This window comes from Dicentrarchus labrax, unplaced genomic scaffold, assembly GCF_905237075.1.
Source record: "Dicentrarchus labrax unplaced genomic scaffold, dlabrax2021, whole genome shotgun sequence".
Lineage (NCBI taxonomy): Eukaryota > Metazoa > Chordata > Actinopteri > Moronidae > Dicentrarchus > Dicentrarchus labrax.
Genome location: NW_026136714.1, coordinates 394,914 through 420,139, shown reverse-complemented (window position 1 = coordinate 420,139; position 25,226 = coordinate 394,914). Strand labels below are relative to the sequence as shown.

The 25,226-nt window shown below is 44.6% G+C and overlaps 1 protein-coding gene across 2 annotated transcripts in view; it reads left to right on the top strand.

Annotated features, from left to right (window-relative positions):
* The window catches only part of si:ch73-138n13.1 (trichohyalin), a 33,410-nt gene that overhangs the window by 3,586 nt on the left and 4,598 nt on the right, over positions 1–25,226 (top strand). The window contains exons 2-7 of one of the 2 annotated variants that reach the window (XM_051422981.1): positions 46–174; positions 3,439–4,733; positions 4,842–4,920; positions 6,377–9,235; positions 9,985–10,110; positions 24,898–25,013. In XM_051422981.1, the coding sequence (XP_051278941.1) occupies positions 3,454–4,733; positions 4,842–4,920; positions 6,377–9,235; positions 9,985–10,110; positions 24,898–25,013 (4,460 nt within the window). In that variant the 5' untranslated portion in view covers positions 46–174; positions 3,439–3,453. The remainder of the gene's footprint in view (positions 1–45; positions 175–3,438; positions 4,734–4,841; positions 4,921–6,376; positions 9,236–9,984; positions 10,111–24,897; positions 25,014–25,226) is intronic. The other variant, XM_051422980.1, reaches the window with a different exon arrangement.

Genomic DNA, 25,226 nt, shown 5'->3' with positions numbered 1-25,226 from the left:
GCCGCTGCAATCTCGACGAGTAAAAAAACTTGTGTGTGTTGACAGAGTGTGCTCCTCCTCCTCCTCCTCCTCCTCCTCCTCCTCCTCAGGCTCCTTCCTCCTGCGTGATATGACACCGCTGCTGGGTTCCTCCAGAGGCCAGAGCTCTACGGCAGACGGTTGACAGCTGCTCAGGTAAGACTTGGCGGATTATTGGCGGCGGTTTGATCCAGAGTGTGATTGTGTATCAGGCTCTTACAGCACCGACACTGAAGGTGTTTTCTGTCTTCTATATTTGTGTCTATCTCTGTCACTATAGAAACAACTGATATGACTCTCAGAGGCAGCGTTAGATCAGGCGGGTTCAGATAAAGTTGTGAAAGTTCAGCAGGGGCGGAGTCGGCTCTGAGACGTCTGCTGTGCGTTCCTCAGTGGAATCCCCATTCACTGTCGGAGCCTGATTTGCCTGCCTTACAACAACATGGAGAAAGAAAACAAAGCCGTTGTACAGTTGTTCGGCCCTTCCCCTGTCTCAGGATCCACCTTAAAGCCACACAGTGCTGATGAAGTTCACTCTGTTTGATTGCTGATTCATCGCAGGCTGTTGTTGTGAACTGCTCAACTGTACGTTCCCCGAGGCCGAGAGAATATCTACTGGGCTAAATATTAGAGATTATTAGTTAGAGAGGACTCGGGGGGCCATGCGACTCTCTGTCCAGCACCAGACAGGAAGCAGCGACCCGGGTAGCAGGCGGTGAACTACCTGCGTCGTAAGTCGGAGTTCAATACGTCGAGTATCTGCTCCGCCAACCAGCTCTTATTGTAGTGAGAAATCTTAATTATTGAGACCGTCCGACTCTCATTAACACTGAAGGAGCGCAGCTACAACGGAGGCTGAGCCAGTTTGTACAGAATACACTGTGTCTTTATGGATTATTGATCAGTATACACTGTGTCTTTATGGATTATTGATCAGTATACACTGTGTCTTTATGGATGATATTGATCAGTATACACTGTGTCTTTATGGATTATTGATCAGTATACACTGTATCTTTATGGATGATATTGATCAGTATACACTGTGTCTTTATGGATGATATTGATCAGTTTACACTGTGTCTTTATGGATTATTGATCAGTATACACTGTGTCTTTATGGATGATATTGATCAGTTTACACTGTGTCTTTATGGATGATATTGATCAGTTTACACTGTGTCTTTATGGATTATTGATCAGTATACACTGTGTCTTCATGGATGATATTGATCAGTTTACACTGTGTCTTTATGGATGATATTGATCAGTATACACTGTGTCTTTATGGATGATATTGATCAGTTTACACTGTGTCTTTATGGATGATATTGATCAGTATACACTGTGTCTTTATGGATTATTGATCAGTATACACTGTGTCTTTATGGATTATTGATCAGTATACACTGTGTCTTTATGGATTATTGATCAGTATACACTGTGTCTTTATGGATTATTGATCAGTATACACTGTGTCTTTATGGATGATATTGATCAGTATACACTGTGTCTTTATGGATTATTGATCAGTATACACTGTGTCTTTATGGATTATTGATCAGTTTACACTGTGTCTTTATGGATTATTGATCAGTATACACTGTGTCTTTATGGATTATTGATCAGTATACACTGTGTCTTTATGGATTATTGATCAGTATACACTGTGTCTTTATGGATGATATTGATCAGTATACACTGTGTCTTTATGGATTATTGATCAGTATACACTGTATCTTTATGGATGATATTGATCAGTATACACTGTATCTTTATGGATTATTGATCAGTATACACTGTGTCTTTATGGATGATATTGATCAGTATACACTGTGTCTTTATGGATGATATTGATCAGTATACACTGTGTCTTTATGGATTATTGATCAGTATACACTGTGTCTTTATGGATGATATTGATCAGTTTACACTGTGTCTTTATGGATGATATTGATCAGTATACACTGTGTCTTTATGGATGATATTGATCAGTATACACTGTGTCTTTATGGATGATATTGATCAGTATACACTGTGTCTTTATGGATGATATTGATCAGTTTACACTGTGTCTTTATGGATGATATTGATCAGTATACACTGTGTCTTTATGGATGATATTGATCAGTATACACTGTGTCTTCATGGATGATATTGATCAGTTTACACTGTGTCTTTATGGATGATATTGATCAGTTTACACTGTGTCTTTCTGAATATGGATCATTGTTAACATTTTGTCTCCATTACAGAAACACTAGCTACCTGCTAAAGTCTGACGTTGACTGCGGTTAGTTATGAGTTTGATTAATGCTTTAATAATGTATGTATTGATTACTGACGCTGGCTGATCAGGATCATTATCAGATGATTGTACTGTAAGGGCAGTAAGGTTGCCCTTTGCGTGCCTGTTTTTAAACTACTTTCCTAATTAATTGCTAATTAATGGTTTTATCAATGACTCCTGATGAAACAGTAATATTTGAACTTTTATGCATTTTTTTTTTAAGAAGTTGGAGCAAGGAAACATATAAAGTTGTCAGTTTTTACTGTAACTAGTGATCCTCGTTCGATTGACTGTTTTTATCTTCACACCTGACATTAAACATTTGTTCAGATGGGATTCCTGCAGATATAATCCTCAATTGTTCAACTATTTGAAGTGGTTGTGTTTTGTATTTTATGTATAAAATTGGAGATAAAGTCACATAATAACCCAAGAAATAAGGATTGTAATCATTATATTTAGTAGAGTAATAGAGAGTATGTTTTTAGTGTTGCTGGTATTTTTTAAGAAGGTTGTTGGTTGATTTATGGTTGTAATGTCCCAGGAACATCGGAGGCACAGAGGAATGGCCCTTTTTATATACGGCATAAAAATACTGAACATTGTTTGTAAAGATGTCTTTATGATTCTTTTCAACCGGCTTTAAATCACCTACTGAAAGAGTGCACAGAGTACGTAGCAACCAAACAAATATAGTGTATGTAAAAATACAGGAAACGCATTTAAATAGTCGTCACTTGTGTCACTGACACAGCTGAAACACGCAACTCCAGATGAAACCAAAGTCCTTTTTTTAATGTCATGGTAGAGAAAACACACACAATAATGACTGCATCCCATTTAGTTTCTCATTAATAATATCTATCATGAAACGGGCCCATCCCTGTGGATGACAGTCAGTTATTAATTTGTGATTCCTCATTCAGCTGTCAACACATAAAGCTCTGACCTTCTAGAGTGATCAATAATCTTGAGTAAATATCTTTCTCATTCAGGTGTATAATCGTGCAGCAGACACTCCCAGGACAAAGTCCACACGTTGTGGTGTTTTATTTACGAGTACCTCGATGATAAAAGTGACCACGGATCAGTTTGTGTCATTCTGAGGAGAACTTTCTCTTTTTTAAAAGGTGCTGTTGAAGACGATGGCTGCGCAGGTGGAGGTCCAGACCGGGGAGGTAGGGAGGACAGTGGTGGGAGGACGGCTTCACCTGAGTCCCCTGACTGACTCCAGCAATAGCCTCATCGAGATCAACCAGTCCCACATCATCACCCCAGAACCTAACAAACCTGTGCCGGGCCCCAAACCACGGCTCACTCCCAAACCTTTTGCTGTGGAGAGAAACACCACCATTAAGCCCATAGTCGCCCCGAAGCCCCACACCAAGCCCCGACCAGAGTCCACTCGCCTTGTCGGATACAAACCAGAGCTGTGCAGTCCGAAACCACAGCAGCCCAGCAAACCCAGGCCGGTGTCCACCAACCCCAACCGACCTGCCTCTACCTCCTTTAAGACGCCGAATAAAACCGGACAAACGACCAAGCCGGTAGTCCAGCCATTTAAACCAGCCCCTTCGCTTGACCCCAGCAAACCCGCCACCCCTGTTCCAGCAGAGAGGCAGAAACCTGCCGCGTCGAGCTTGGCCTATTCCAAGAGCCTTAGGAAACTCCCAGCAGCAGCAGCAGCAGCAGAGTGGTCCGGAACCACTAAAAAGGAAGATGAGAAGGACCAGCTGACATCCAGCAAAGGTGGGACATCCATTACCAGAGCCAAGTCCATGGGTTTCCTCGCTCAGGTGGGGCAGGACGAAGAAGAAAAAGCTAAACCTGTGGCGGCAGTGCCGATGCGACCCCACCCCAGAGGCTCCAGGCCGAGACCCGTATCGGCCATTTTCCTCGACAGTCCAACAAAAGCGGAGCCACCGGTTCCCGCCCCTCGCTGGGTCGGGAGGAGACCTCTGTCAGCTGATCTCACGTCCAGATTTGAGTCTATCGGTCTTTCCCTGCATCGTAAAACCCCCACAGACACGAAGGAGAACACTCCGGAGAGCGCTCCACAGAAGAAAGAGCCGGAGAAAACCGCTACGAGCTCCACGCCGCAGAGCACCGAAGGTGAAGCGAAGCCCGCTGCCCCAGACCAAAGCAACAAAAAGACAGAAGAAGTGAAAGAGACGGAGGAGGATAAGCGCGCGGTTAGCATCAAGTCACGAATCAGTCTCCTCCTCGACTCGTCCTCCTCTCCTGGGGCAGGTACCACAGGTCAAGGGTCGGACCTCTCTCCGGTGCAACCAGTCCCTGAAGCCGAACCAGCAGTGGGTGTGAAACAGCTCATCAAACAGCTGACAGAGGACACGACACCAATTCAGAGCCCTGTCCCGAAACCACCACCGAAGCCCCGCCCCTTGCTCCTCGACCTGACTAAAAGGTAAGAGCTGCTCTTGATGTCTCCTCGGCTCGCTTTTGTCCCCACGTCTTTGTCCAGGAGTTCCATTGTCATGCATGGCTTTTGTCTCGTGTGATGTATGTTCATCAGGTTTTCATCCGAGAGGTCGCCAGACTTTGGCAGCGAGGCCACAGACCGCCATGACATCAGCAAAGATCCTCAGAGGAGGGTAAGAGAGGGACTCAGCTTCGTAGGAACTGGTTTCTTTGTTGGGCTCTGTGTTTAACAAGGATATGGGAAACAACTTTAATGCCTTTACACACCGGGGGCGAGACCAATAAATACTCAAAACTATACGAACAAGCACCCATGTGAATTAGTGACACATTGAAATAAAGAATTAAATCCACACACACTTCAATCCGACATAAACAACAGGTTCGACCTGAGTTGTGACGTCTGTTCCTCAAAAAACCTACTGAATAATAAACTGCCCCCAGTGTTTAAAGGCCTTTACAGCTTCATGCTCTGAATCAGGGGCCTCAAACTCCAATCGGCTCGGGGCCACAGCTGGTACTGTCCTCTCTTACAGAAGGGCCACTTCAACTTTCAGATACTACAGGAAAGCTCAATAATATTTCTAACATCAGGCTTTAAAAAAATGCTTATCATCTTTACAGCCAAACAAAAATAATGAAAATATCTAATAGTGTTTTTATTTTAATTGTATATGAAGGGGTTAGTTTAAATTATAAATATGTTTATATTAAACGATTATAAACTAGATAGAGGGTTGATGTAGGACCAGAAATGGCCCCCGGTCAATAGTTTGAGACCCCTGCTCTGTGTTTCTTGTCATTTCTTATGAATCATCAACTATTATAATAATCAATTCTTCATTTTGAGTCACTTTTCTTAAAGAAATATTCTGATTCTCTGATTTCAGCTTCTCAAATGTGAAACATTTCTGGTTTAAACTGAATATCTTTGTGTTGTGGACAAAACAGGACATTTGAGGATGTCAGATTGAGCTTTAGGAAACACTGATCAGCATTTTTAACTATTTTCTGATATTTTATGGAACAAAAAACTAATATATTAATCGAGGAAATGATGGACATATTAATGGATAGTAATATAAAAGTTGCTTACAGCTGTTCACAGCATATAGCAAAGGAAAGGCAACACAAAGGGGACATGAGCATAATACAGGTAAAGTCTGAGAAGTAGATTGTGAACAAGGTGGAAGTTGTTGTGTGATTGCCTGCATATATAATTACTGTTATAAAATAAGCTCTTGCTGTCGACCTGTCTGACGGCGTTCACAAGAACATTTCCCCAGTGGAAATGGGGCATTGCAACACAAAGAACGATCACTGCCGTAGCTGACAAAGCTGTGAAACCGAACCCAGCCCCGTGGCTGCCGGTTATGAAACACGCAGAGAGGAGATGACTGGGAAAAGGTCAACACAGAGAGGCTTTGATTACCACCTCTGTGCCACACCCACTGTTATGAGGCCAACGTAGAACAAGGGGATACCGTTTCTACGCTGACAGTTGTTCACTCAATCACTTTAACTCCTTTGTGTTCTGTGTTTTCTCCTGGAGTTTTTAAAGCTTTCATTTAAATAATAAAAGTACATTTCAAGCTTGTTCTCATTCACTATATCTCTGACTTCTCTTAGATCGAAGACTCACCTTTCTCCCCCAGTGACCAGAGGACATTTGTGGATTTAAAAGATTCTCAAGAGCAGCTCAAGAAGGCCTCCACGCCGGAAGGACCCGAGGCGGGACAGACGTTTGGCGCCACTTCCAAGGACAGTGCTCCCGGTGGGGACGTGCAGACAGTGAGAGCAGCCTTGTTTGAAAATGTAGTGGAGAGGCGCAGTGTGCTGATGGTGGACGATGGAAAGCCTGTAAGCAAGGCCAAGGATTCGCTCAGCAGCCCGTCATTCAAGAGAGGAAGTGGCGAGGATGAGGGAACTCTGGTCACCGCCACCTATAAAGAGCCTGCGTCTCCATCAGGTCCTCTGCGGGTGTTGCATGCCTTTGACACTGTGCAGGCGGTGGAGGAGAACAGGGCGGTGAGTGAGAACATCCCATCAGCTCAGCGGGAGGATAAGGCCATGACGCTACGCTCCAGGCGCTCAGAGGGGAGCCGGACCGGTGCAGCTCAAGGCGAACCAGCTCTGGCGTTGATGCCGGATCAGCAGCCGCGGTATCTGAGAGTCGGAGCCCTGCAGAAGTGGAACAACACGGGTCTCGAACAGGAGGCCGGTGGGGAGAAAGGGATGCTAAAGGATCCACGAAGGGAAGAACAAGTGTCTTTGGACAAAGACAGACAGAGAGAGGCAGAACAGGAGGACGTGGCTGCATCTCCGAAACGTTTGAAAATGCTGCAGGCAGAGGAGCAGCCGAAGCCCAGGGCAACCTATTTTGCTTTGACGGGACAAATGCAGGATCCATTTTCTCCTGTACATGCAGGAGCGAGCATCGGGGACATGTCGGCGCCGTTTGATGATTTCTCTATGAGGTCTGCACCGGGAAGCTCTCAAGGGAAGGTTCTTCCAGCGAGGAGGAATCCATCGTTAGAAGAAGCTTTTGGGAAAACTGCTCAAGATCAAGTTGAGGAGCTGATGATGAGGAGCCACGTGTCACACGGGGACATCAGATCAGCAGAAGAGACAGAAAGATACAAAGCAAAGCTTAAAGAGCTCGAGAGGGAAAAACAGAGACAGCTGGAGATGGAGAAAGAAGCACATTTAGAATTTGAGCGAATGAAGGAGATGGAGAAGCAAAGACAGTTTGAAAGGCAAAGACAGAAAGCCTACGAAGAGGAGAAACAACGTGCACTGGAAAGGCAGAAACAGCAAGAATTAGAGAGGCAGGAAAGAGAAAGGCAACGGCAACAAATGGAGAGACAGAAAAAGATTGAAAGGGAGAGACAGCGAGAGCAGGAGAGACAGAGAGAGCTGGACAAGGAGAGAAGGCTGCTGGAGCTTCAAAGGGAGAAACAGAAAATGGAGGAGCTGGAGAGAATCAAAGAGCTGGACAGACTACAGCTCTTAGAGTCTCAAAAACAGAAGCAGAAAGAGAAGGAGAGGCTCCGAGAGAAGGAGAGAGAGGAGGCTGGGAAGAGCAAACAGATGGCGTTAGAGCAGGAAATGTTAAGACTGAGAGAGCTCGAAAAAGAAAGGGAAAGACAACGGGAGATGGAGAAGGAGCGTCAGAAGGAGATGGAGAGACAGAGACAAAGGGATTTGGAGAGAGAGAGACAGAGACAACAGGAGATTGAGAGAGAGAGACAGAGACAACAGGAGATTGAGAGAGAGAGACAGAGACAACAGGAGATTGAGAGAGAGAGACAGAGACAACTAGAGACTGAAAGAGAGAGACAGAGACAACTAGAGATGGAGAGACAGGAATCAGAAAAGCAGAGACTCCGAGAGAAAAAGGAGAGAGAGGAGGCCGAGAAGATCAAACAGATGGCATTAGAGCAGGAAATGTTAAGACTGAGAGAGCTCGAAAAAGAAAGGGAAAGACAACGGGAGATGGAGAAGGAGCGTCTGAAAGAGATGGAAAGGCAAAAGCAGAAGGAGCTGGAGAGACAGAGACAAAGAGATTTAGAGAGAGAGCGACAGAGACAGCTGGATATCGAGAGACAGGAGTTGGAAAACCAGAGGCTGAGACGAGAACAGGAGACGGAGCGGCAGAGGAAGGAGGAGATGGAGAGACTCAGGGAGATTGAGAGAAGACAGCTCCTGGAGTTCGAGAGGCAGCAAATCTTGGAGCTCGAGAAACGCAGACTGAGGGAGAAGATGGAACGGGAGGAGGCCGAGAAAATGAGGCAGATCGCCAAACAGCAGGAAGCAGAGAGGCAGCGACTGAAGGAGAAGCAGAAGAAAGAGGAGCAGGAGAGGGCGAGGTCGGAGCCGTCGCCTCTCAGGCCCAAAGGGATTGATCTGGACTCTCTGCTCTGGAACGACCCGTTTTCAAAGGCGGCTCCTCAGCGCAGCGACCCTGCGACCCGATGGAAGGAGCCGTCTCCGAGAGCAGAGGAGTCCTACAAACCCAGCATCCTCGACATAGACTCTTTCACGTCTCCGGCTCAGCTCTCCCCCAGTAAAGACTTGTTCTCTGTGTCCGGTATTCAGAGCGTAGACACTGGGTTTGGAGCGAGATTACAGCCTGAGAGAGACATTAGCTGGAAGGCACCACCACAGACTTCTGGAGGTTTCACGAGCCCAGTATGGACGACGTCTCCCCAGGACCCGTGGGAGCTGCGGCCTGTCGAGGTGCCTGCCGAACCCAGAAAACCAGCCAGCAAACTCAGCCCGGAGCAACTCCTCCTCAGGCAGGAGGAGCGGCTCATGGCTCCACAGAGGCACCGGTCCACCGTGCTGGACGAGATGCTTCTTCTTGCCGGGACGGAGACCAAACCTGGAGGCGCTCCAGGTGGAGTTTCTTCTGCAGAGCAGATCTGGATCCCCAGAGAGACACAGCCTCAAGACGTCCGGAGCCACAGGAGATCACAGGGATCTCAGGTGAGTCAGAGATCAGACAGTTATACATCAGCTGTACTCAAATTCATGCACATCAGGCCAAGGACCCGTATTTGATTAGAGGTGTCAGAGATCCTCGTCTGATAAGATTTAGTTATTCCATAACTGTCTGTACTGTAGATCTGAAGAGTGTGAAACATTCGTATACATTCTCTTACTGGGCTAACATTTAGTGAATGAAATAAATAGTCCCCAGACTCTGGGTTGAGAGACAGGTGATATTGTTATATTGAGAGATCTTTAAGTAAAGATCAGAAAAAAGCAGGTTGTATTAAATGCAAATGAGCTGTTGTAAAGTGCTGCAAGATGCAAATCATTTTATAGATGCCTGAGATTAAACCGTATGAGACAAAATGAACAGTCGTAGTTTTAACACGTAATATGCTATAGCTTGTTTAGCATTGGTGTGTCGAAGTAATCATAACTTTTATAAAGCAAAAAGTGTATTAATCTGTGCAGAATCACTGTAAACTGTACTTCTACAATCTGGTTGTTCCAGATTATTATTATTATTATTATTATTATTATTATTATTATTATAACAGTTGTAATAAATGTTCCACCAGTTTAAAAACTAGCTGTCCAACCTGCTGAACCCATCAGAGAAAACAACAACTGGCACCTGAAAGAAGTCTGAATGGGATCAATCAAAAGTCCCGTTAATGAAATACAGTTTGAGAACCTGCGGCGTCGCAGACGAGGAGTTCACTTTGGTCACTGTTTGTTTTCAGGAGCTGAACAGGATGCGGTCTCGCAGCGTTTCCCGCCGATCGGCCCCTTCGAGCAGCGCTGTGGAGGGAAGCCTGTCCAGGATGAGGAGTCGCAGCGCCCACAGGGAGCAGGACCGCCACAGCTGGGTGAGTCAGGCTGCAGCTCCGCCTCTGTAACAGCAAAACTAACTTCCTGGAAAGATGTAACTGCTGCCTGGTGGTTGGCTGTGAACCCTTTGTTACAGCAGAGTGTAGTTTGAGTGTCTCGTGCAATGAAGACGGACGAGGTAGGAGAGGAATGCAGTCAGTTGACGGCTCAGTGCTGCTGAGCTCAGGTTTTAAAAGGTCGGTGACTAATGTTGATGGCCTCCACCCCTCCCACGTCAAGCTGCAGGAAAGTGGCGGTCAAACACCTTCTCAGGCCTGTAATTCAGGATTGGATTAGTCAAAGGGTTAATGAGTACGTCTCAGTCATCAGCAGGGAAATAATATCTGTGTTTCTCAGTGCTCAACTTTTACTCCTGAAATGGGTTTTCTAACCTCTGGCTGTTTACAACCATACACACACACATTATTATCAGCTGTGTGCAGGCGTGGACAGTGTGTATCTGATATGCAGGGTTGGGTTCAGGTGGCTCTTTGTCATTGAGACTGTAATTGTAGGTTGAAGGTCTTACACTATGATCCCAGAAGTACAGTATATATACTGCGTGCTGTAATTGCACCCTGCTGTGATACAGAGCTCACATTAAGTCACCGTGAGTCTTAAGATCACTACCACCATCTAGTGGTTCCTCGACGCTGTGGTCACTGCTCGTGTTTGAAAGTCATACACACTGTTGGAAGGAGTGCTGTTGTGTTTTTACAGCTCAGATAACATTGCACGTAGAAGAAGACACTTTGTTATAAAATGGAAAAATAGTATTAAAGATAAAGGATGTGGGCGCTCGCTCCCCTCGCTATTCAACACCAGAAATACTAGTCGGATAAACTAATTGTTATATGTTTTTAATGTAAAGCGCTGGTCGTCTTTCTGCAGTGTGTCCCTGCACTAATGTCAGCGCTGGTTTTAAGAGTCCTTTTGTCCCACTTTAGAGGTTATAGTCGTAACATTTGCTTCCTGCTTTGGGATTCTAGCATCTAACCTCACACAGCTCTGATCTGTTAGCGATGGCTCTATTCAGGGGAGAGAGGACGGTAGGTTAGGGTGACGTTAAGCACTGAAAACTCACATTATAAATATAAATATGATATTGTATCAAACTGCATCAGTTGTGTATAACAGATCATACTGAGGTGAAGCCTGGTTGTGTGTTCACACTCTTTAAATTCTCATTTTGACTGTTTTCTGAGCATTTTCTTACTTTCAGACCAGTCAACCAGTTTAATCAACGGAAAAATGAGTCACCAGGAACATCCCCACTAAAGATAGAATAAAATAAATACACTGTATAAGCACCTTCTCTCACTGGTTTAAAATCTGGGAATGTGTTTGCCCCTGTCAGTTATACACTTTAGTTTAGGCTCATGACTATATGTGACTCTACAGTGGATCTTACATTTATACAAATCATTTTATAATACGTGTTTACTCTGATTAGGCTGAAGTGCTGTATCTTACTCTATCTTTGTCAGTAAAAAGCCCTGAATCATTACTGTACAACACACCTAATACTAATAATACTTAGTCAGTTATTTCTTCGTTACCTTTTAGTGATACCAAACAACATAAATGAACATTTCTACATAAACTTTAATCCTGATGATCCACATCGGTCCCGATGAGGCAGGATGACGATCGCCGACACTGTCCAGTTACCTGTAATTCTTTAATTCATGTTTATTAGAGTTCGTTTATAAAAAGTCAGCGTGAACAGCAACCGGACTGCAACTAATAAGCAACAATATATTATTATATCATGAGATATAATCAGAGAACGTGTGATTTACAGATGACTTCTGATGCCAAACTCAGCGTCAGAGTGAGATATGATTAATTTCCCTGCATTGTATTTTGCCGGCGGAGGCGTCCTCGCTCTCTCTCACCGATGAGTTAATGGTTGTGTGGTGACATCACTGTGTGTGAGTTGGAGTGTGTGCGGCCGGTGAGCACCGGCAGAGACACGATGGGCACCGGGCTGAGAGCTGTGCTGTACATGTGGTCATGCTGCCTGACTCCACACTGCCTCTGGGTGAGTGAGCGCACAGCTGTCTTATTACAGATGTTTCTCTGTGCTCTGCCTGCTGAATGTGGTATCATATACATATATTCTGTGTGTACTGTGTGTACTGTATGTACTGTAGTTACTTCCTGTATCCTCTGTCCGGCTGCCGGTCGGGTTACTGCACTGATGATGTCAGCAGATGAGAGGAAGTGATGAGCAGCCGTTGAGTCACTTCCCAGTCGGTGATGTTTGGTATTGGGATGAGGAATCGTAGGGAGAAACCAGAGCAGTTATACATACTCTATCTTTGTCTGTGATTCTTTATGATATTAGTCAACTCATCTTAAGATAGCAGTCTGTGTTTGATGATGAATCTTTGACCTTTTGGATGATTTAAAGAGAAATCTATTTTCAGTGAGGCTGCAACTAATCATTTATTATATATTTTTATTCTTTCATTAATTCTTTTCTATAAAATGATAGAAAATTATAAATATTCTCCACTACAATTTCCCATAGGCTAATATGACATCTTAAATTCTTTGGTCCAACCAACAGTTCAAAACCCCAAAATATTCAATTTACAATCATCAATTAAAACTTTAAAAAGCTGAAACCAGCAAATGTTCCACTTTTCTTTTAGATTTTCCTTTTTCAGCTGTAATTTTGAGGGTTATCCCACTTTTACACCAAGATTAGCACATGTATGCAGGTTGTCTTAAAGCTCCAGTGTGTGGGGTTTAGCAGCATCTAGCGGTGAAGTTACAGATTGGAACTAACTGAACACTGTTCGCGTCTGTATTTGGGAATGAGAGTGTCTGTGAGGTGTGTAGGAGGAACTACGGTGGCCACGAAACTTTATGTTTATGTTTTAATGTTTTATATGTATAAGATTAGTAAAATAATGATATATTTTTGGTTCCTCTCGCTACAGGAAAGTGATAATGCTGCAACCTCTGTTAGCTCGTCCCTAACAGTGACCGTACAGGCAGCCATTTTCAGGAGAGGTCGGTTTGTGTTGTGCTGTTTCAAACTGAGTTCACAGCAGACTCTGCCTGCAGCGCTGCACTTCAAACACAAGTTAATCAGATTACCTGTAGGGGGCATATGTGGACAGGGATTGAGTTTTTATGAACCCCTCTGTCCCAGTTTGCTCTGAGGTCAGCTCTCTGAAGCGTGTGTGTGTGTGTGTGTGGGGGGGGCTTTATTGAGGGACCCGGCTCACTGAGACCTGGTTCAGTATCAGGATGTGTTGTTTGCTTGAGTCCGACTGAGCTGAGATTCAAACAAACATTGACTGTAATGATTGTTGCTGACACCACGAGTAGAGCCACACCTGTCTCTCTCTCTCTCTCTCTCTCTCTCTCTCTCTCTCTCTCTGTCTCTCTCTCTCTCTCTCTCTCTCTCTCTCTCTCTCTCTCTCTCTCTCTCTCTCTCTCTCTCTCTCTCTCTCTTTCTTTCTCTTTCTCTCTCTCATGCTTGTCTAATGGATCTATTTAATGTCTCTTCGTTAACATGACGATGCTCATTCCCGTCTGAGTCTATCACTCTTTCTCTTTCTCTCGCTCCGGCTTTAAATAGAGATTTACGTTTGTTTCCACTGATTCTGGTTGTCACACTTCTCGTGTTGCCCTGCGACTGAATCAGGAGCACCGCAGAACATATATCACCCTCCCCTCTCCCTCCCGCTCTGAATCAGGGACCTCCCATTCTCTCCCTCTCTCTCTCTCTCTCTCTCACTCTCACTCTCTGACTCTGTACCACACTCCCTCTCTCCCTCCCTCTCTCTCTCTCTCTCTACCCAGTTTCTCCTTGACGGTGCGTCCTATAGCGCTGAGTACAGAGAGCAGCACTGTGCTGACGCATTTTCTCCTACCTGCCCGTACCTGCAGGAACGGGCAAGGAGAGACACATTTTTTCCTCTCAATCTCAGTCCTCTCTCCCCCGTTTCCTCCACACTGGCTGGCTTTCCTTCTGGAATACGAATGACTACAGCAGCTTCCCTTTCTGCACCATTTCTCCTTGCAGCGTTGTGCCAGAAGGTAGCACAGTCTCACACGGCCACTGTGGGAATGTAACCTTGTTGGACGGAGGAGGGGGTTTCTCAACTTTTTACCTGGGCCTTGTTTTGGAGAGGACGCATCATCATCATCAGCTCCAGGAGAGGACGGAGAAGCTCGCACCTGGAAAACATACTCGGTTTTATGAGCGCAGATGATCTATGTGATGGAAACAGATAAGTGAATGTTGAGGATGCTCGTTACTTCTGTACTCGAGTAGTTGTACTTGCTTGGAGCCAGAGAAACATGGCAGAGAAACCTGTTGGCAGATAGCGCAGCAGTGTTTCAGTAGAAGAACTAATAGTGAGTGCTGGCCAAGAATACCACAGCTGATCTTGTGCGCATCGAAATAGACATTAGAGAGCTTCGCCATTCACTTCAGGCCGACAGCCTGGAGCCTCCACAGTGATGAGTTGAGACAGAGTCCCGACGGCTCCAGCGGGACTGCACTGCAGAAAGGCCATTTGGAAAGCAAACCGAGGAGAGGGAACAGGGTCTGACTGGCGTGCTGCAGTGCCGTAAGCAGCATCACAACATCACCACACTGGACTGGCTGAGCTGTGTTGTTGCTGTCACCTCCCTCACTGCTGCAGTATTGACCCAGCGATCAGTGAACACCTTTGCTGGACCGCCACCTCTCCAGCGTAACCGGACTCTAATGCCGCTGTGATAGCGAGGGTCACAGATTCTGACTCAGCAGGTCTCACCGGCGACGGATTTGTGATGGAGTATCTGGGGGACAAGCTGTCAGTGGCCCACTCTCAGATGACCGGATGGGTGGGAAATGTCCGCCGCTCCATCCACGGGGCGTTCAGCCTCCTGTCCAGTTCGGTGGAGAGGGGCGGCAGAGGGGAGGACGGGACGGGGGACTTCAAGAGAACCAACTCCCTGCGCTCCCTGGCGTCCCGCAGCAGAGAGTCCATCCGCAGGTTCTCGCTGCGCAGCCAGCAACGTCTGTCCTTACGCAGGCGCACCGCACCCAACACCCCCACCTCCGTAAGACAACACACACATTTAAAGAGCAAACACACACCAGGGGAGCACCGGTACCACCTTCATTACTCCTACTGACAGTCAGTAGAGTCGGTTTTTACTCTTAACTATTCGCTCCGCAGTGTCACTTTAACATCTGCTGAAGTTAAATAAAGCACAAGTGGAATTCAAGTCATTTTGCAGCGATGTCCATGCGCCTCTGAAATGTCCCTGTGTAAACAGCTGCTCCTCGTCCAACTATTTGGTCTCTAGCCAAACATGACAAGAACTTATCCATCTGCCTGTCTGCTGCTTCTCATCTATCTCTCTCTATGCTTCGTCACTATTTCCTCTTTATTGTCCTTGGCAGAACGTAACGCTCTCTGTGTCTCCCTTTGTTCACAAAGCTGTTGTTATACTGGTTCTTCAGGTCGTCTAACATTTGTGGTTGTGGGATAAAATTAGACACAATGACTGACTGAAAGTTGTATTCCTATTGGGAATGTTAGTTTAATGTTTGTTTTTCCAAAAAACTAAACCCTAAGAGGATAAAACTGTGATTCCTTGGTGCCCTGTCACCCGTCTCCACCCTGACATTGAACCTGCTCGGCGCTCTATGGAAGACAGATTTAGAAATCCATGTAAGGGTGTGGGTTCATTGCAGTGAAGTAGTTCCTATCTTTAGGCTAACGCCTGTTTGCTGGACTGCTGTGCAACACCTCATGAGTCACTACTCCTGAAGATAAGAGGTGTTTTTTATGACGTCTGTGTGGCTGTCAGTTGTTGACATGGTTAGTTAGTTGTTGGAGTTGGAGTGGACTTAAAACATATAAGTTCTGCTACGTTTGCTCTTGAGCTGTGGTTTGGAAATCACAATGCTTTTAATATCACCATATTGTTAGCAAGGCGATATATTGGCATTTATTTTAATCTAATTTTAGGAAAAACTGTCCACAATATGCATAAAATCTGAGCGCTGCACGCGTTTTAGTTTCAACTCTGGGGTTACATTTTAGTCTTAATGGGCAGAAACTAGCGATGCACCATCACCAGTATCAGGTTTCAGGTCCTGCTGAGCTCATGTGCTCATACTTGTAATCCTAAAACTACTCCGATACCACTTTAAAGCAGCGTGATGTTAGGTAACCTCTCGTTAGTTGAGTTAGTTAGCAGTCTGGAAACTTTTAATTTGTTACAGTCAGAAATTTAGGAACATCTGTTGAAAATAAAACACGTTTTTAAAGTCCTAGTTCGAACTGTAATGGTATTATTAAGTACTCATATTGGTGCTCGGTACTTGTATTTGGTGATAATGAGTGGTATCGGTGCATCCAAAGTGTGAACCTATCGTGCCGTCACCCATCACTTTGTTGGAGCCAGCGGAGGTCACGTACTGCGAGTAGAGCTGCTCTCATTGGCTGCAGAGTATCAGGAAACGATGGCGTCTCGCCTGCTCACACAGGATCTGATATTCCAGATAAACAGTAAAATGTGTTTGTGAACAGATCTGAGGAGAGAAATAGTCAACAACAGAATCTGGATCCATATCTGATCAGCACTGTTTGACAGTTTGATCTGAGTTTGGTGCGTTGAGCTGGACGGACTCACTGAGAATGAGCTGTCAATCACAAGGTAGCCCCGCCCTAAAGCATACCCTGCTTTATGGTCTGTTTTACTCTAAATGGGACCATCAGTTACTAAATGAACATCATGCTCGACTCTTACCTTGAGAACCGGTAGTTAATCCAACATGGGTAACAAATTACAGGTGTAGTTGTTGTTGTTTATGCTAGCAGCTGTTGTGCAGTGGAAGGAGCTCGCTGCGGTGGCGTTACCTGAGTGACGAGGGGAAACTCCGGGAAAACCGCTAATGCGTTTGGACAATCTGTTTCAGTCGTCAGCTGACAAGTCTGTATCTGTATCTTGGGTGCAGACTATTATTACAGTGATTGTGGTCTCTGGGAGCTGCGTGTCTCCCCACTGAGCCGGTGTTAAGTGGATGAATGACAGTAAGAGGTCAGTAATGGTTGATGGGATGGATGGACAGTGGCCAGTAAAGACGAGGCACAGGATGTGGACATTCTGTGAACTGGGTAGTCCCATATTGGACTAGACCAAAGTACTCAAAACAGCACCACGTCTGTAATGTCTAATCACTGGAGCCCCTTTTTCTAATGTGGAATACTATGGGGAAATAATCCTACACACTCTGTGGACACTAGTGCCCCCATGATCGGCTCATGCCCTCTATGGTAGCTAAAACATGATAAACGATGCCCCTCCAGTGGACAGTTAATTCATTGATGTGTCGCCCAGCTCGAGCCCAGAGTTGTTGTTTGTCCAGAGAAGGAGACTAAGTGAAAATGTTTCTGGTGTCTGAACTACATAAAGATGGATTTGTGAGTGAAGACATTGAGCACTGATGAAGAATAGATGGTTGTCTCTCTCCTGTGTGTGTGTGTGTGTGTGTGTGTGTGTGTGTGTGTGTGTGTGTGTGTGTGTGTGTGTGTGTGTGTGTGTGTGTGTGTGTGTGTGTGTGTGTGTGTGTGTGTGTGTGACCACAGTTGTGTATTTGGCTGTCATTATAGCAGATAATGGAAATGTTGAGGTGTGTGTGTGTGTGACAGTTGAAAGTGATGAATGGTCTTGTCTGCATTATTTGTGTGCTATTTGTTTAAGTCTGTGCCAAAGGGACAGCAATGCGAGGAACTCAGCCAACAGAGGAGTTACGCTGTCAGTATCCAGTTCTTAATGTTTTGAGGGCTTTTTTTAATCTCTTGAGAGTTTATTGGTGCCTCAAATCTCACTGTGAATAGTTGAATTGGCTCTCATATTGTTAGACAAGTGTATAAAGATAGATTTTGACATCTGATAATCTCTTTTTCCATTTAAGTGCTCTGACATCAGATAGGTAAATATAAACTGCCACCATGTCGTGTCAAACAGGCTTTACAGGGTCCAAACTAACCCTAACCCCCAAACTACATTATGAATTATTTGACTAAAATAATAACCTAAAGTTTCGAGCCTTTCTGAAATGTATGAGTTTAATATTTAAACCAGAATGTCGACGCCAGCTCGAAAAAACAGCGACTTCTCTGTGACCTTTCTCTTTGCCTCCATGTTTTCTTTTTGGGAGCTTAACACCAGGAATGTGTCGCCACATCTGTTACAGCAGAAACTTTAGACAGTCGTTGTGTAGAAAGCACCAAATACAAATAATACAGTTTATTTTTAAACCCAAAAACTTCAGGAGGTATTAAAATCTTATACAGTTAAATAATAAATATAAAAAACAAACAAAACACAACAGCACACTCAGACCAGCCAATAAATGTCAGCAGTGATATATCAGTGGTGGATTTTAAAGGTTATTTATACGAAATTCACTCGACACTGGATGGCGCACTAGAACAAAACAATGGGACAGAAACAAAATAAAGTCTTCCAGACTCTGCATTGGTCAAAATAAATCCTTAATTTACTGAGTTAGATGTGAAAATGTTGGCTGCAATTGCTAATGTTAAGTTTATCCACTAACAGTAGTTGTTATTTGTTCCACTGACAGACTCAGGTTGTTATTGTCAGTGTCTGACAGCATTATGGAAAGGATCCCTACAGAGATAGACCTTTAGTTTAACCACAAACAGCCGTAATATCACTATCACTCTCCACCAGACTCCAGAGACAAAAACACTAATTTTACCTTCAGATCATCGTAACTTCATTCAAAGTGGACAGAAACAGAATAAAACTGATTAAAAGCGTCTCTGTTAGTGTTTCCAACAATCACCAACTCTGGTTTGGTGGAAATAAATCCTTAATTCACCTGACGTAGATGATAAAAACAGCAGTTTCAGTCGGAGCAGACCGGCTATGGAAACAAACCACAGAGAGGCTGCGATACAACACAGGCAGAGGGAGAGAGACACCATGTGACTCTGTAGCTTTGTATAGAGAATATCTGTTATATTAATGTTTTATATATCCGATATTAACAAACTATAAAGGGGATTGTAAAGCTAAACCAAGCAGGCTTTTGTTTCCAGTTTGACCTGATGGCAACGAACGCCATGATGTCTCTTCAGATCGTCTTTGTGGTCAGATATTAGCCCTTATTGTGTGTACTGGACAACCAACATGAGCCAAAACTTAGACTCAAACAATCGTCGTATTGGAAAAAGCAGGAAAACAAACACCAGACTGGAAGAAATGAGAATAATCCTTTCAGTCTTCTTAAGCCAAGTCAGGTTTTTACATTCTTTCCCTCTGTTCTTACAGGACGCTTTGCACATGAACCACTTATACAATGAAAGAATAACACAGTGCTGCCCGGTTTGTCGAGCAGCGTAAGCCCCCCCGACATGCGGCTAGAATGCCCATTTGTTGACATGAGATTAGTGCTCGTGGGAGCAGTTGTTTCGAATATCTGTAGGATATTGATATTGATTACTGGTCTGTACACGAGTGCACGCAGAGCATATTTTCCCTCTCCACCCCGGCCGGATTGATTCGAGCAGATGGGTATAGAATGGGGAGTGGCGACGCACTGCGAGCATAATGTCGGGATTGTTTTTATGTCCGTTAATAGTCTCCAAGTATTCGAGATGCTAACATCGGATAACCACGATCGTTACAGTCAGAGCAGCTGTATGTTCACGTTAGCCGAGGTACAGATTTTTATGGTTTGCGAAGGTTTGATTGGAAGATGAAGAGAAACAGACAAGATCCCAACGCTCACTGGTGAATATCTTCTGGTTTATTGACTGCAGGGAAAAGCTTGAAGCCATCAGTGTAATGAAGTCAGCACAAATATCCATTTACAGACCGGTGAGGTTGGACACAATCTGCAAACAATAAGTATAAGCCCATAAACCAATAGGTCCGTGGGTGAGAACCGCCCATAAGCAGCGTCTCCTGATGGAGGAGGTGTAACCGCGGACATTAAATGAGAAAACAATGATCTGAAAAGCACCTGCGTGAGGAGATTTACAGCATAAAAACAACAATATATTACATTGTATAAGACCTCAGTTGAGGATTCAACCACACCAACAACATAGAAACACTGAATTAAAGCTGCAAGCAGCGATCGGGTCCTTGCAGTCGGCCCACCTGTGACGTCCCTGTCTCAGGTATGTGACCTTCTTGAGCCCTCAGGCGATGTAACAACCATATTTACACTAAACACACACATATAGGTCAAAACTGGCTCCAACACAAGGTTTTCTTCCTGTTTCCAGATAATATACACTCAGGTTATTGTTCGGGTCCTTTTTATGGCGAAATGCTTCTTTTCGATGACACAGACCCAAAGTTTTGATAACTTTTGAACTTCTTTAGAAATTAGAGACCAAATTTGAAGTCAGTCTGATCAAATGACTTCAGTGTGTCAACTTGTGTGTCACCATGGGGATGACTGACCTGCAGCCACACAGTCATTCCCTCCTTCTTCTTTGGGTTAGGAAGACTAGATGCTACGATGGTGTATTGTTGCCTTACTGTTTATTAATATTCTTTTCAGAATCAGAAATACTTTATTGGAGATATTTGTTATTTCACAGCGACAAACCAGACCAAATCTCCCTCCACTAGCATTTTTAAAAAGGGTGCAGCTTAAATAAAATACTGCTAAACAAAAATATAACAAGTGGGATAAAAAGAAAGTAAAAAACTACAGATATTCCATCAGTTCCTTCATTTTAATGTAGTTATTAAGTTCCTCCAGCTGCTCCCAGGTCTGTGAACAGCCTTTCTTTTTTAATCATACTGTAATGTGTAATGTCATTTTCTTTCCCTTTTAAAATGGATCGTTCAGAAACCGCCATCAGTGTATCGATATAGAACCGTTTCCAGCCCTCACTCGCTCATCCACTGTAAAGCCTGCAGCACTGATCGCACACACACTAACTGGGTTAAGAGCTCGTGTCTTGGATGTCCGTGTAAACACATTCATTATATCTGCAGTAGCACCGTCTCTCCTCCACTGAGCCTGGTATCTAATACGAGTTTCCAAGGCCTCGCTCCGGCCCCCCTTCCTCCTCAGATTGTCAGTCAGGCCCTACGTTTAGTGATCAGCCCTTTCTCTCCTTCATCCTTCCATTCATCCGCTCTTTGTTATGTTGTTTCCCCCGACACGCCCTTCCTGTCTGGGGGAAGCTGGCGATTGCTAATGTTATTAAGGAAAAGCCCTCCTGACAGCTATAACTCATAGCTTACTGGACCTGTTGGTTCAGTCGGCCTCCGTCAGCAACCACTCTGTCCGTGTTTGTGGTCAGAGCCCGCACCTGTGAGCAGCCTGAACAATCTGACTGCTTTAAAGGCTTTTTGTTTTTATTGTGTGGCCAATAAACCTGTTTAACCCGACATTGTTCGGAGCAGAAAGAGTCCGACTGTACTGTTTACTGAATAATAAATGGTGTAAGATTGTGAATGCGACTCTGAAAAAGCTTTACAACTCCTGTTTTTCAGCAGTTTGTTCTTTTCTAATCTCTTCAACATGTTCCAGCAGCGTTCTTCCTCTACGCTGATCGGCCGAGGGTGTGTTCAGGGTGTGTTATTGTTCACACACACACACACACACACACACACACACATACATACGCACACATAGGGAAGGAATTTTTATCACCAGAACTTTACAAGTCCTGGTTGTGAGATATTTGGCATTTTGACAGCATTGATAATAGATACAGTCACAGGTAGACGAGAGAGGGATTACATAACACAGAGGATGGTGCAGTTACATGTTATACACACATAGATGCCTAGGGCTGTGCTGTATGGCCACGTTTTATATCCCAATAAGTAAGAGATAAGATATGTATCACAATATAGCACATTTATCTGTAAATATAAAAGGTACTAACTTATATTTGTAGGGCTGACCCTGACTGAAGATTGTCCTGGTGGACTAGTCGTTAGATAAAGCTAATAGTCGACTAGTCCTCACATATTTATGATATTAATTTAATTATTTAAATATATATATTTGAACAGCCACCTCTTAAACAATAATGGAGAAGCAGTAATGATTGAATGTGTCAGAACAACCAACAAGGTGACTGAACATCACACAGTCTGGTTGTTCAACACACGGAATAAATAACTAATAAAAAACTAATCCTGTTGGACTGATCGATTCGATGGATGATGGATAACGTTAACAGTTACTGACTAATTAACTGGCTACAAACTGGCTCCTCTTCCTCCGTTTCATTCGTCTCCTGTCGCTGCCTGAACCCGCCGGGTCTTCATCCCCAGAGTCAGAGTCCTGGTCGGAGCCGCTGGACATCAGCCAGCCTCCGTCGGTCCGCTTCGCTCCGGTTCTGTGGCTCATTCGGAAGCTCAGCTCTTCTCTTCACACTTAATACCTTAATACACGTGGTACATTTATTTCTGGGCCACAGATCGTAGTATGTTTTATTAATAAAAGAATCATCAAGGCTCCTGAGCAATAGATGTTGTATTGATCTACTGCTGCTCCTGTAGTGAATGAATGACTCACTGATGAGTTCAGTTACTATCAAACATCTCTCTCTCTGTGGCTTATTCTGTAAGGAGGATCTACTCATCTGGATAAAGTAGCTGTTAAATTGATCCCGAGACCAACAGATCAGTGCAGTATGTGGAGGGTGCAGATATTTAAAGAGCGCCTGTCAATGGCTGATATATTATACCGATATTGAAACAAAGAACAGTTATGTATCGGAGATTCAGACATAAGTTCACAGCAGGATGCAGGAGAATTATAGTACAAGACTCCAAACCAACTTTCTGACCTTGTCCTGGAAAATCTGGAAAACCTGGACATTTAGAGACAAGTTGTTCAGTCACGGAAACACCTGGAAATTGATTCAAATGGCCAGATCCTGGAAATAACCTCTTTCGTCCTGGAAAATAATAATTGTATTAATTCACATAGATTGCCTGAACCTGGGTGAAGCTCCACTGTTGGTAGGATAAACTGCCTGCTGGGTTTACCAGATGCTCCCTGAGGCCTTCAGAGGATCAGTTGTCCTTGTGAGCGCAACCATCGGCCCGATTAATCGGCCCGTCTCTGCTCTGAGGGGGTTTGTTTGTTGTTGTCAGTGGAAGCGGGACTCTGTCTGTATTTAAGGGAAAGTGCTGTGACCCTGTGATCCTTGAGAAGAGGATGAACTTGAGTACAAGTGTTCAATGCCGTTCTCACTGTTCTCCGTTTTCCTGTCAGGAAAAGGCTTCAGCTGACGAACGACATCCCGCTCTGTTGATCCCCGTCCTCTCACTCCAGATCTATCACAGTCACACTCTTCTCTCGGCCTCATTGTCCCTCCTGCACTCTTTTTGCGGCACTCTTGTATCTCTGCTCTCACACGCACAAAGAAAACAAGGAGAGCATTCATGGAGCTCTAAGAATGAGAACTCTGATCTGCTGTCCCTCCTGCTCCTATAAACATCACTAGCGAGGAGCCGCTCTTCCTGCTCTAGGAACCTGGGTGATTACAGAGCCAGGTGTATCACATTTCTCTGTCCAGCCCTCAGGCAAACATCTGAGGACGGACGGATTTGCTATTGTTTTCTCTCCCTATATAGGCCAGGGTTATCGGTTCATGTGCAGACGTGCCTCTGTGTGCTTCTGAGACAGTACGTCCTCTGTACCGGCCTCATTAAAAGAGTCACGGTTCAGTAGACAGCAAACACACACTCAACCACCCACCTACCCGCCCATCTCCGTCTCTGTCCCCCCAGCTCTGGTCTCCATTAACTCATCCCATCACCTTTCATTATCCGGCTGCTCGGGATGCAGCGCTAGGTGGGAATGTTGTTCCACCTCTCCGATCTGTACGAGCAGCAGAGGTAATAACAGAGCCAAATCAGCGTCTGTGTAGAAAGGGCGAGCCGGCAGGACGGGACACATCACGCTAAACGCTGTCGTTACAAGCAACGAACAGCCGCTCCCGCCTGTCGTCCATATTTTACATTTTTCCCTTCTTTTATCACATTTACCTCAAAACGGCTTCAAAAAGTGTCAAATCACAATCAAAAACACAATTCTGCGGCTTAAAGCTACAATCTGTAACATGTCCTCATTAAACAGTGTATAAACTCTATGTTCTATATATAGTTGAGTTCTTGCATTATCCCAAATGTTTCCAACAATGTTCAAACTCAGAGAAATCTGTCATTTTATTCAGGTAACGCTGCGTTTCACCGGTCGTCAGCGTTGTGGTTGTCTGCCAGAAGCTGTCATACATTGACTGTTGATCCAGTCTGAAGCCACATTGTTACCATCCACTGTTTAGATCTTGGTGCTTTTTAACTCTAGATTTGAACCGGATGAAGGATTTTAGTCATCGGACGTCTGGATCTTAAGTTATCAGAGAAACAAGCTGAGCTAACGTTAGCAGCAGCTCGGCTCGCAGCCCCTCCGGGACGTCCTTTGTCTGTCCAACAGCGTGGGAGAAGCAGTGATTTTTATTTGATTTTAGTGTCTTATTAGTGTGAGAGCAGCACATCAGGGTACTTTGGCCTTTGTGTCAAGCCCCAGTTTGACTGGCGGTATACGTCTTATCCTCTATCCAGGCGGCCTAAAGCCACAGATCTCTTTGTTGTCCTTCCCTTCGCTCTTTGGGGAAGTAAAGAAGAATCGGACACTTGGATGTTTTGTTGAATAGCAGCTTTTACAGCGTGTTTCACCCACAAGGGGGCGTGGTCGTCCTCTCATGTACTGATTGGTTATTCTTGTCTCCCTCCAGGTGCAGCAGAAGCAGAGTAACGGCGGTGAAGAGGAGGGGAGGGATGCGGAGACTCCGGTCCGAGAGACTGACAGTCAGTATGGGACCTGGGAGACGGGACTGCGCACTGACGACAGGTAAACACACTCACTTATCTTTAGTTTTATTCTAATGGATTTGTAAAGCACGTTGTAACCTTTTATGATAATTTGAAGTTTTATTGCGTTTTCTAAGAACATCCAAACAAACAGGAACAAAAAATAAGTTAATTGGACCAAAAGAAGCTCCAGTACTCAGAACTGGTGAGTGCAGAGTTCCCACACATCCTGGAAAACCTGGAAATTTAGAGG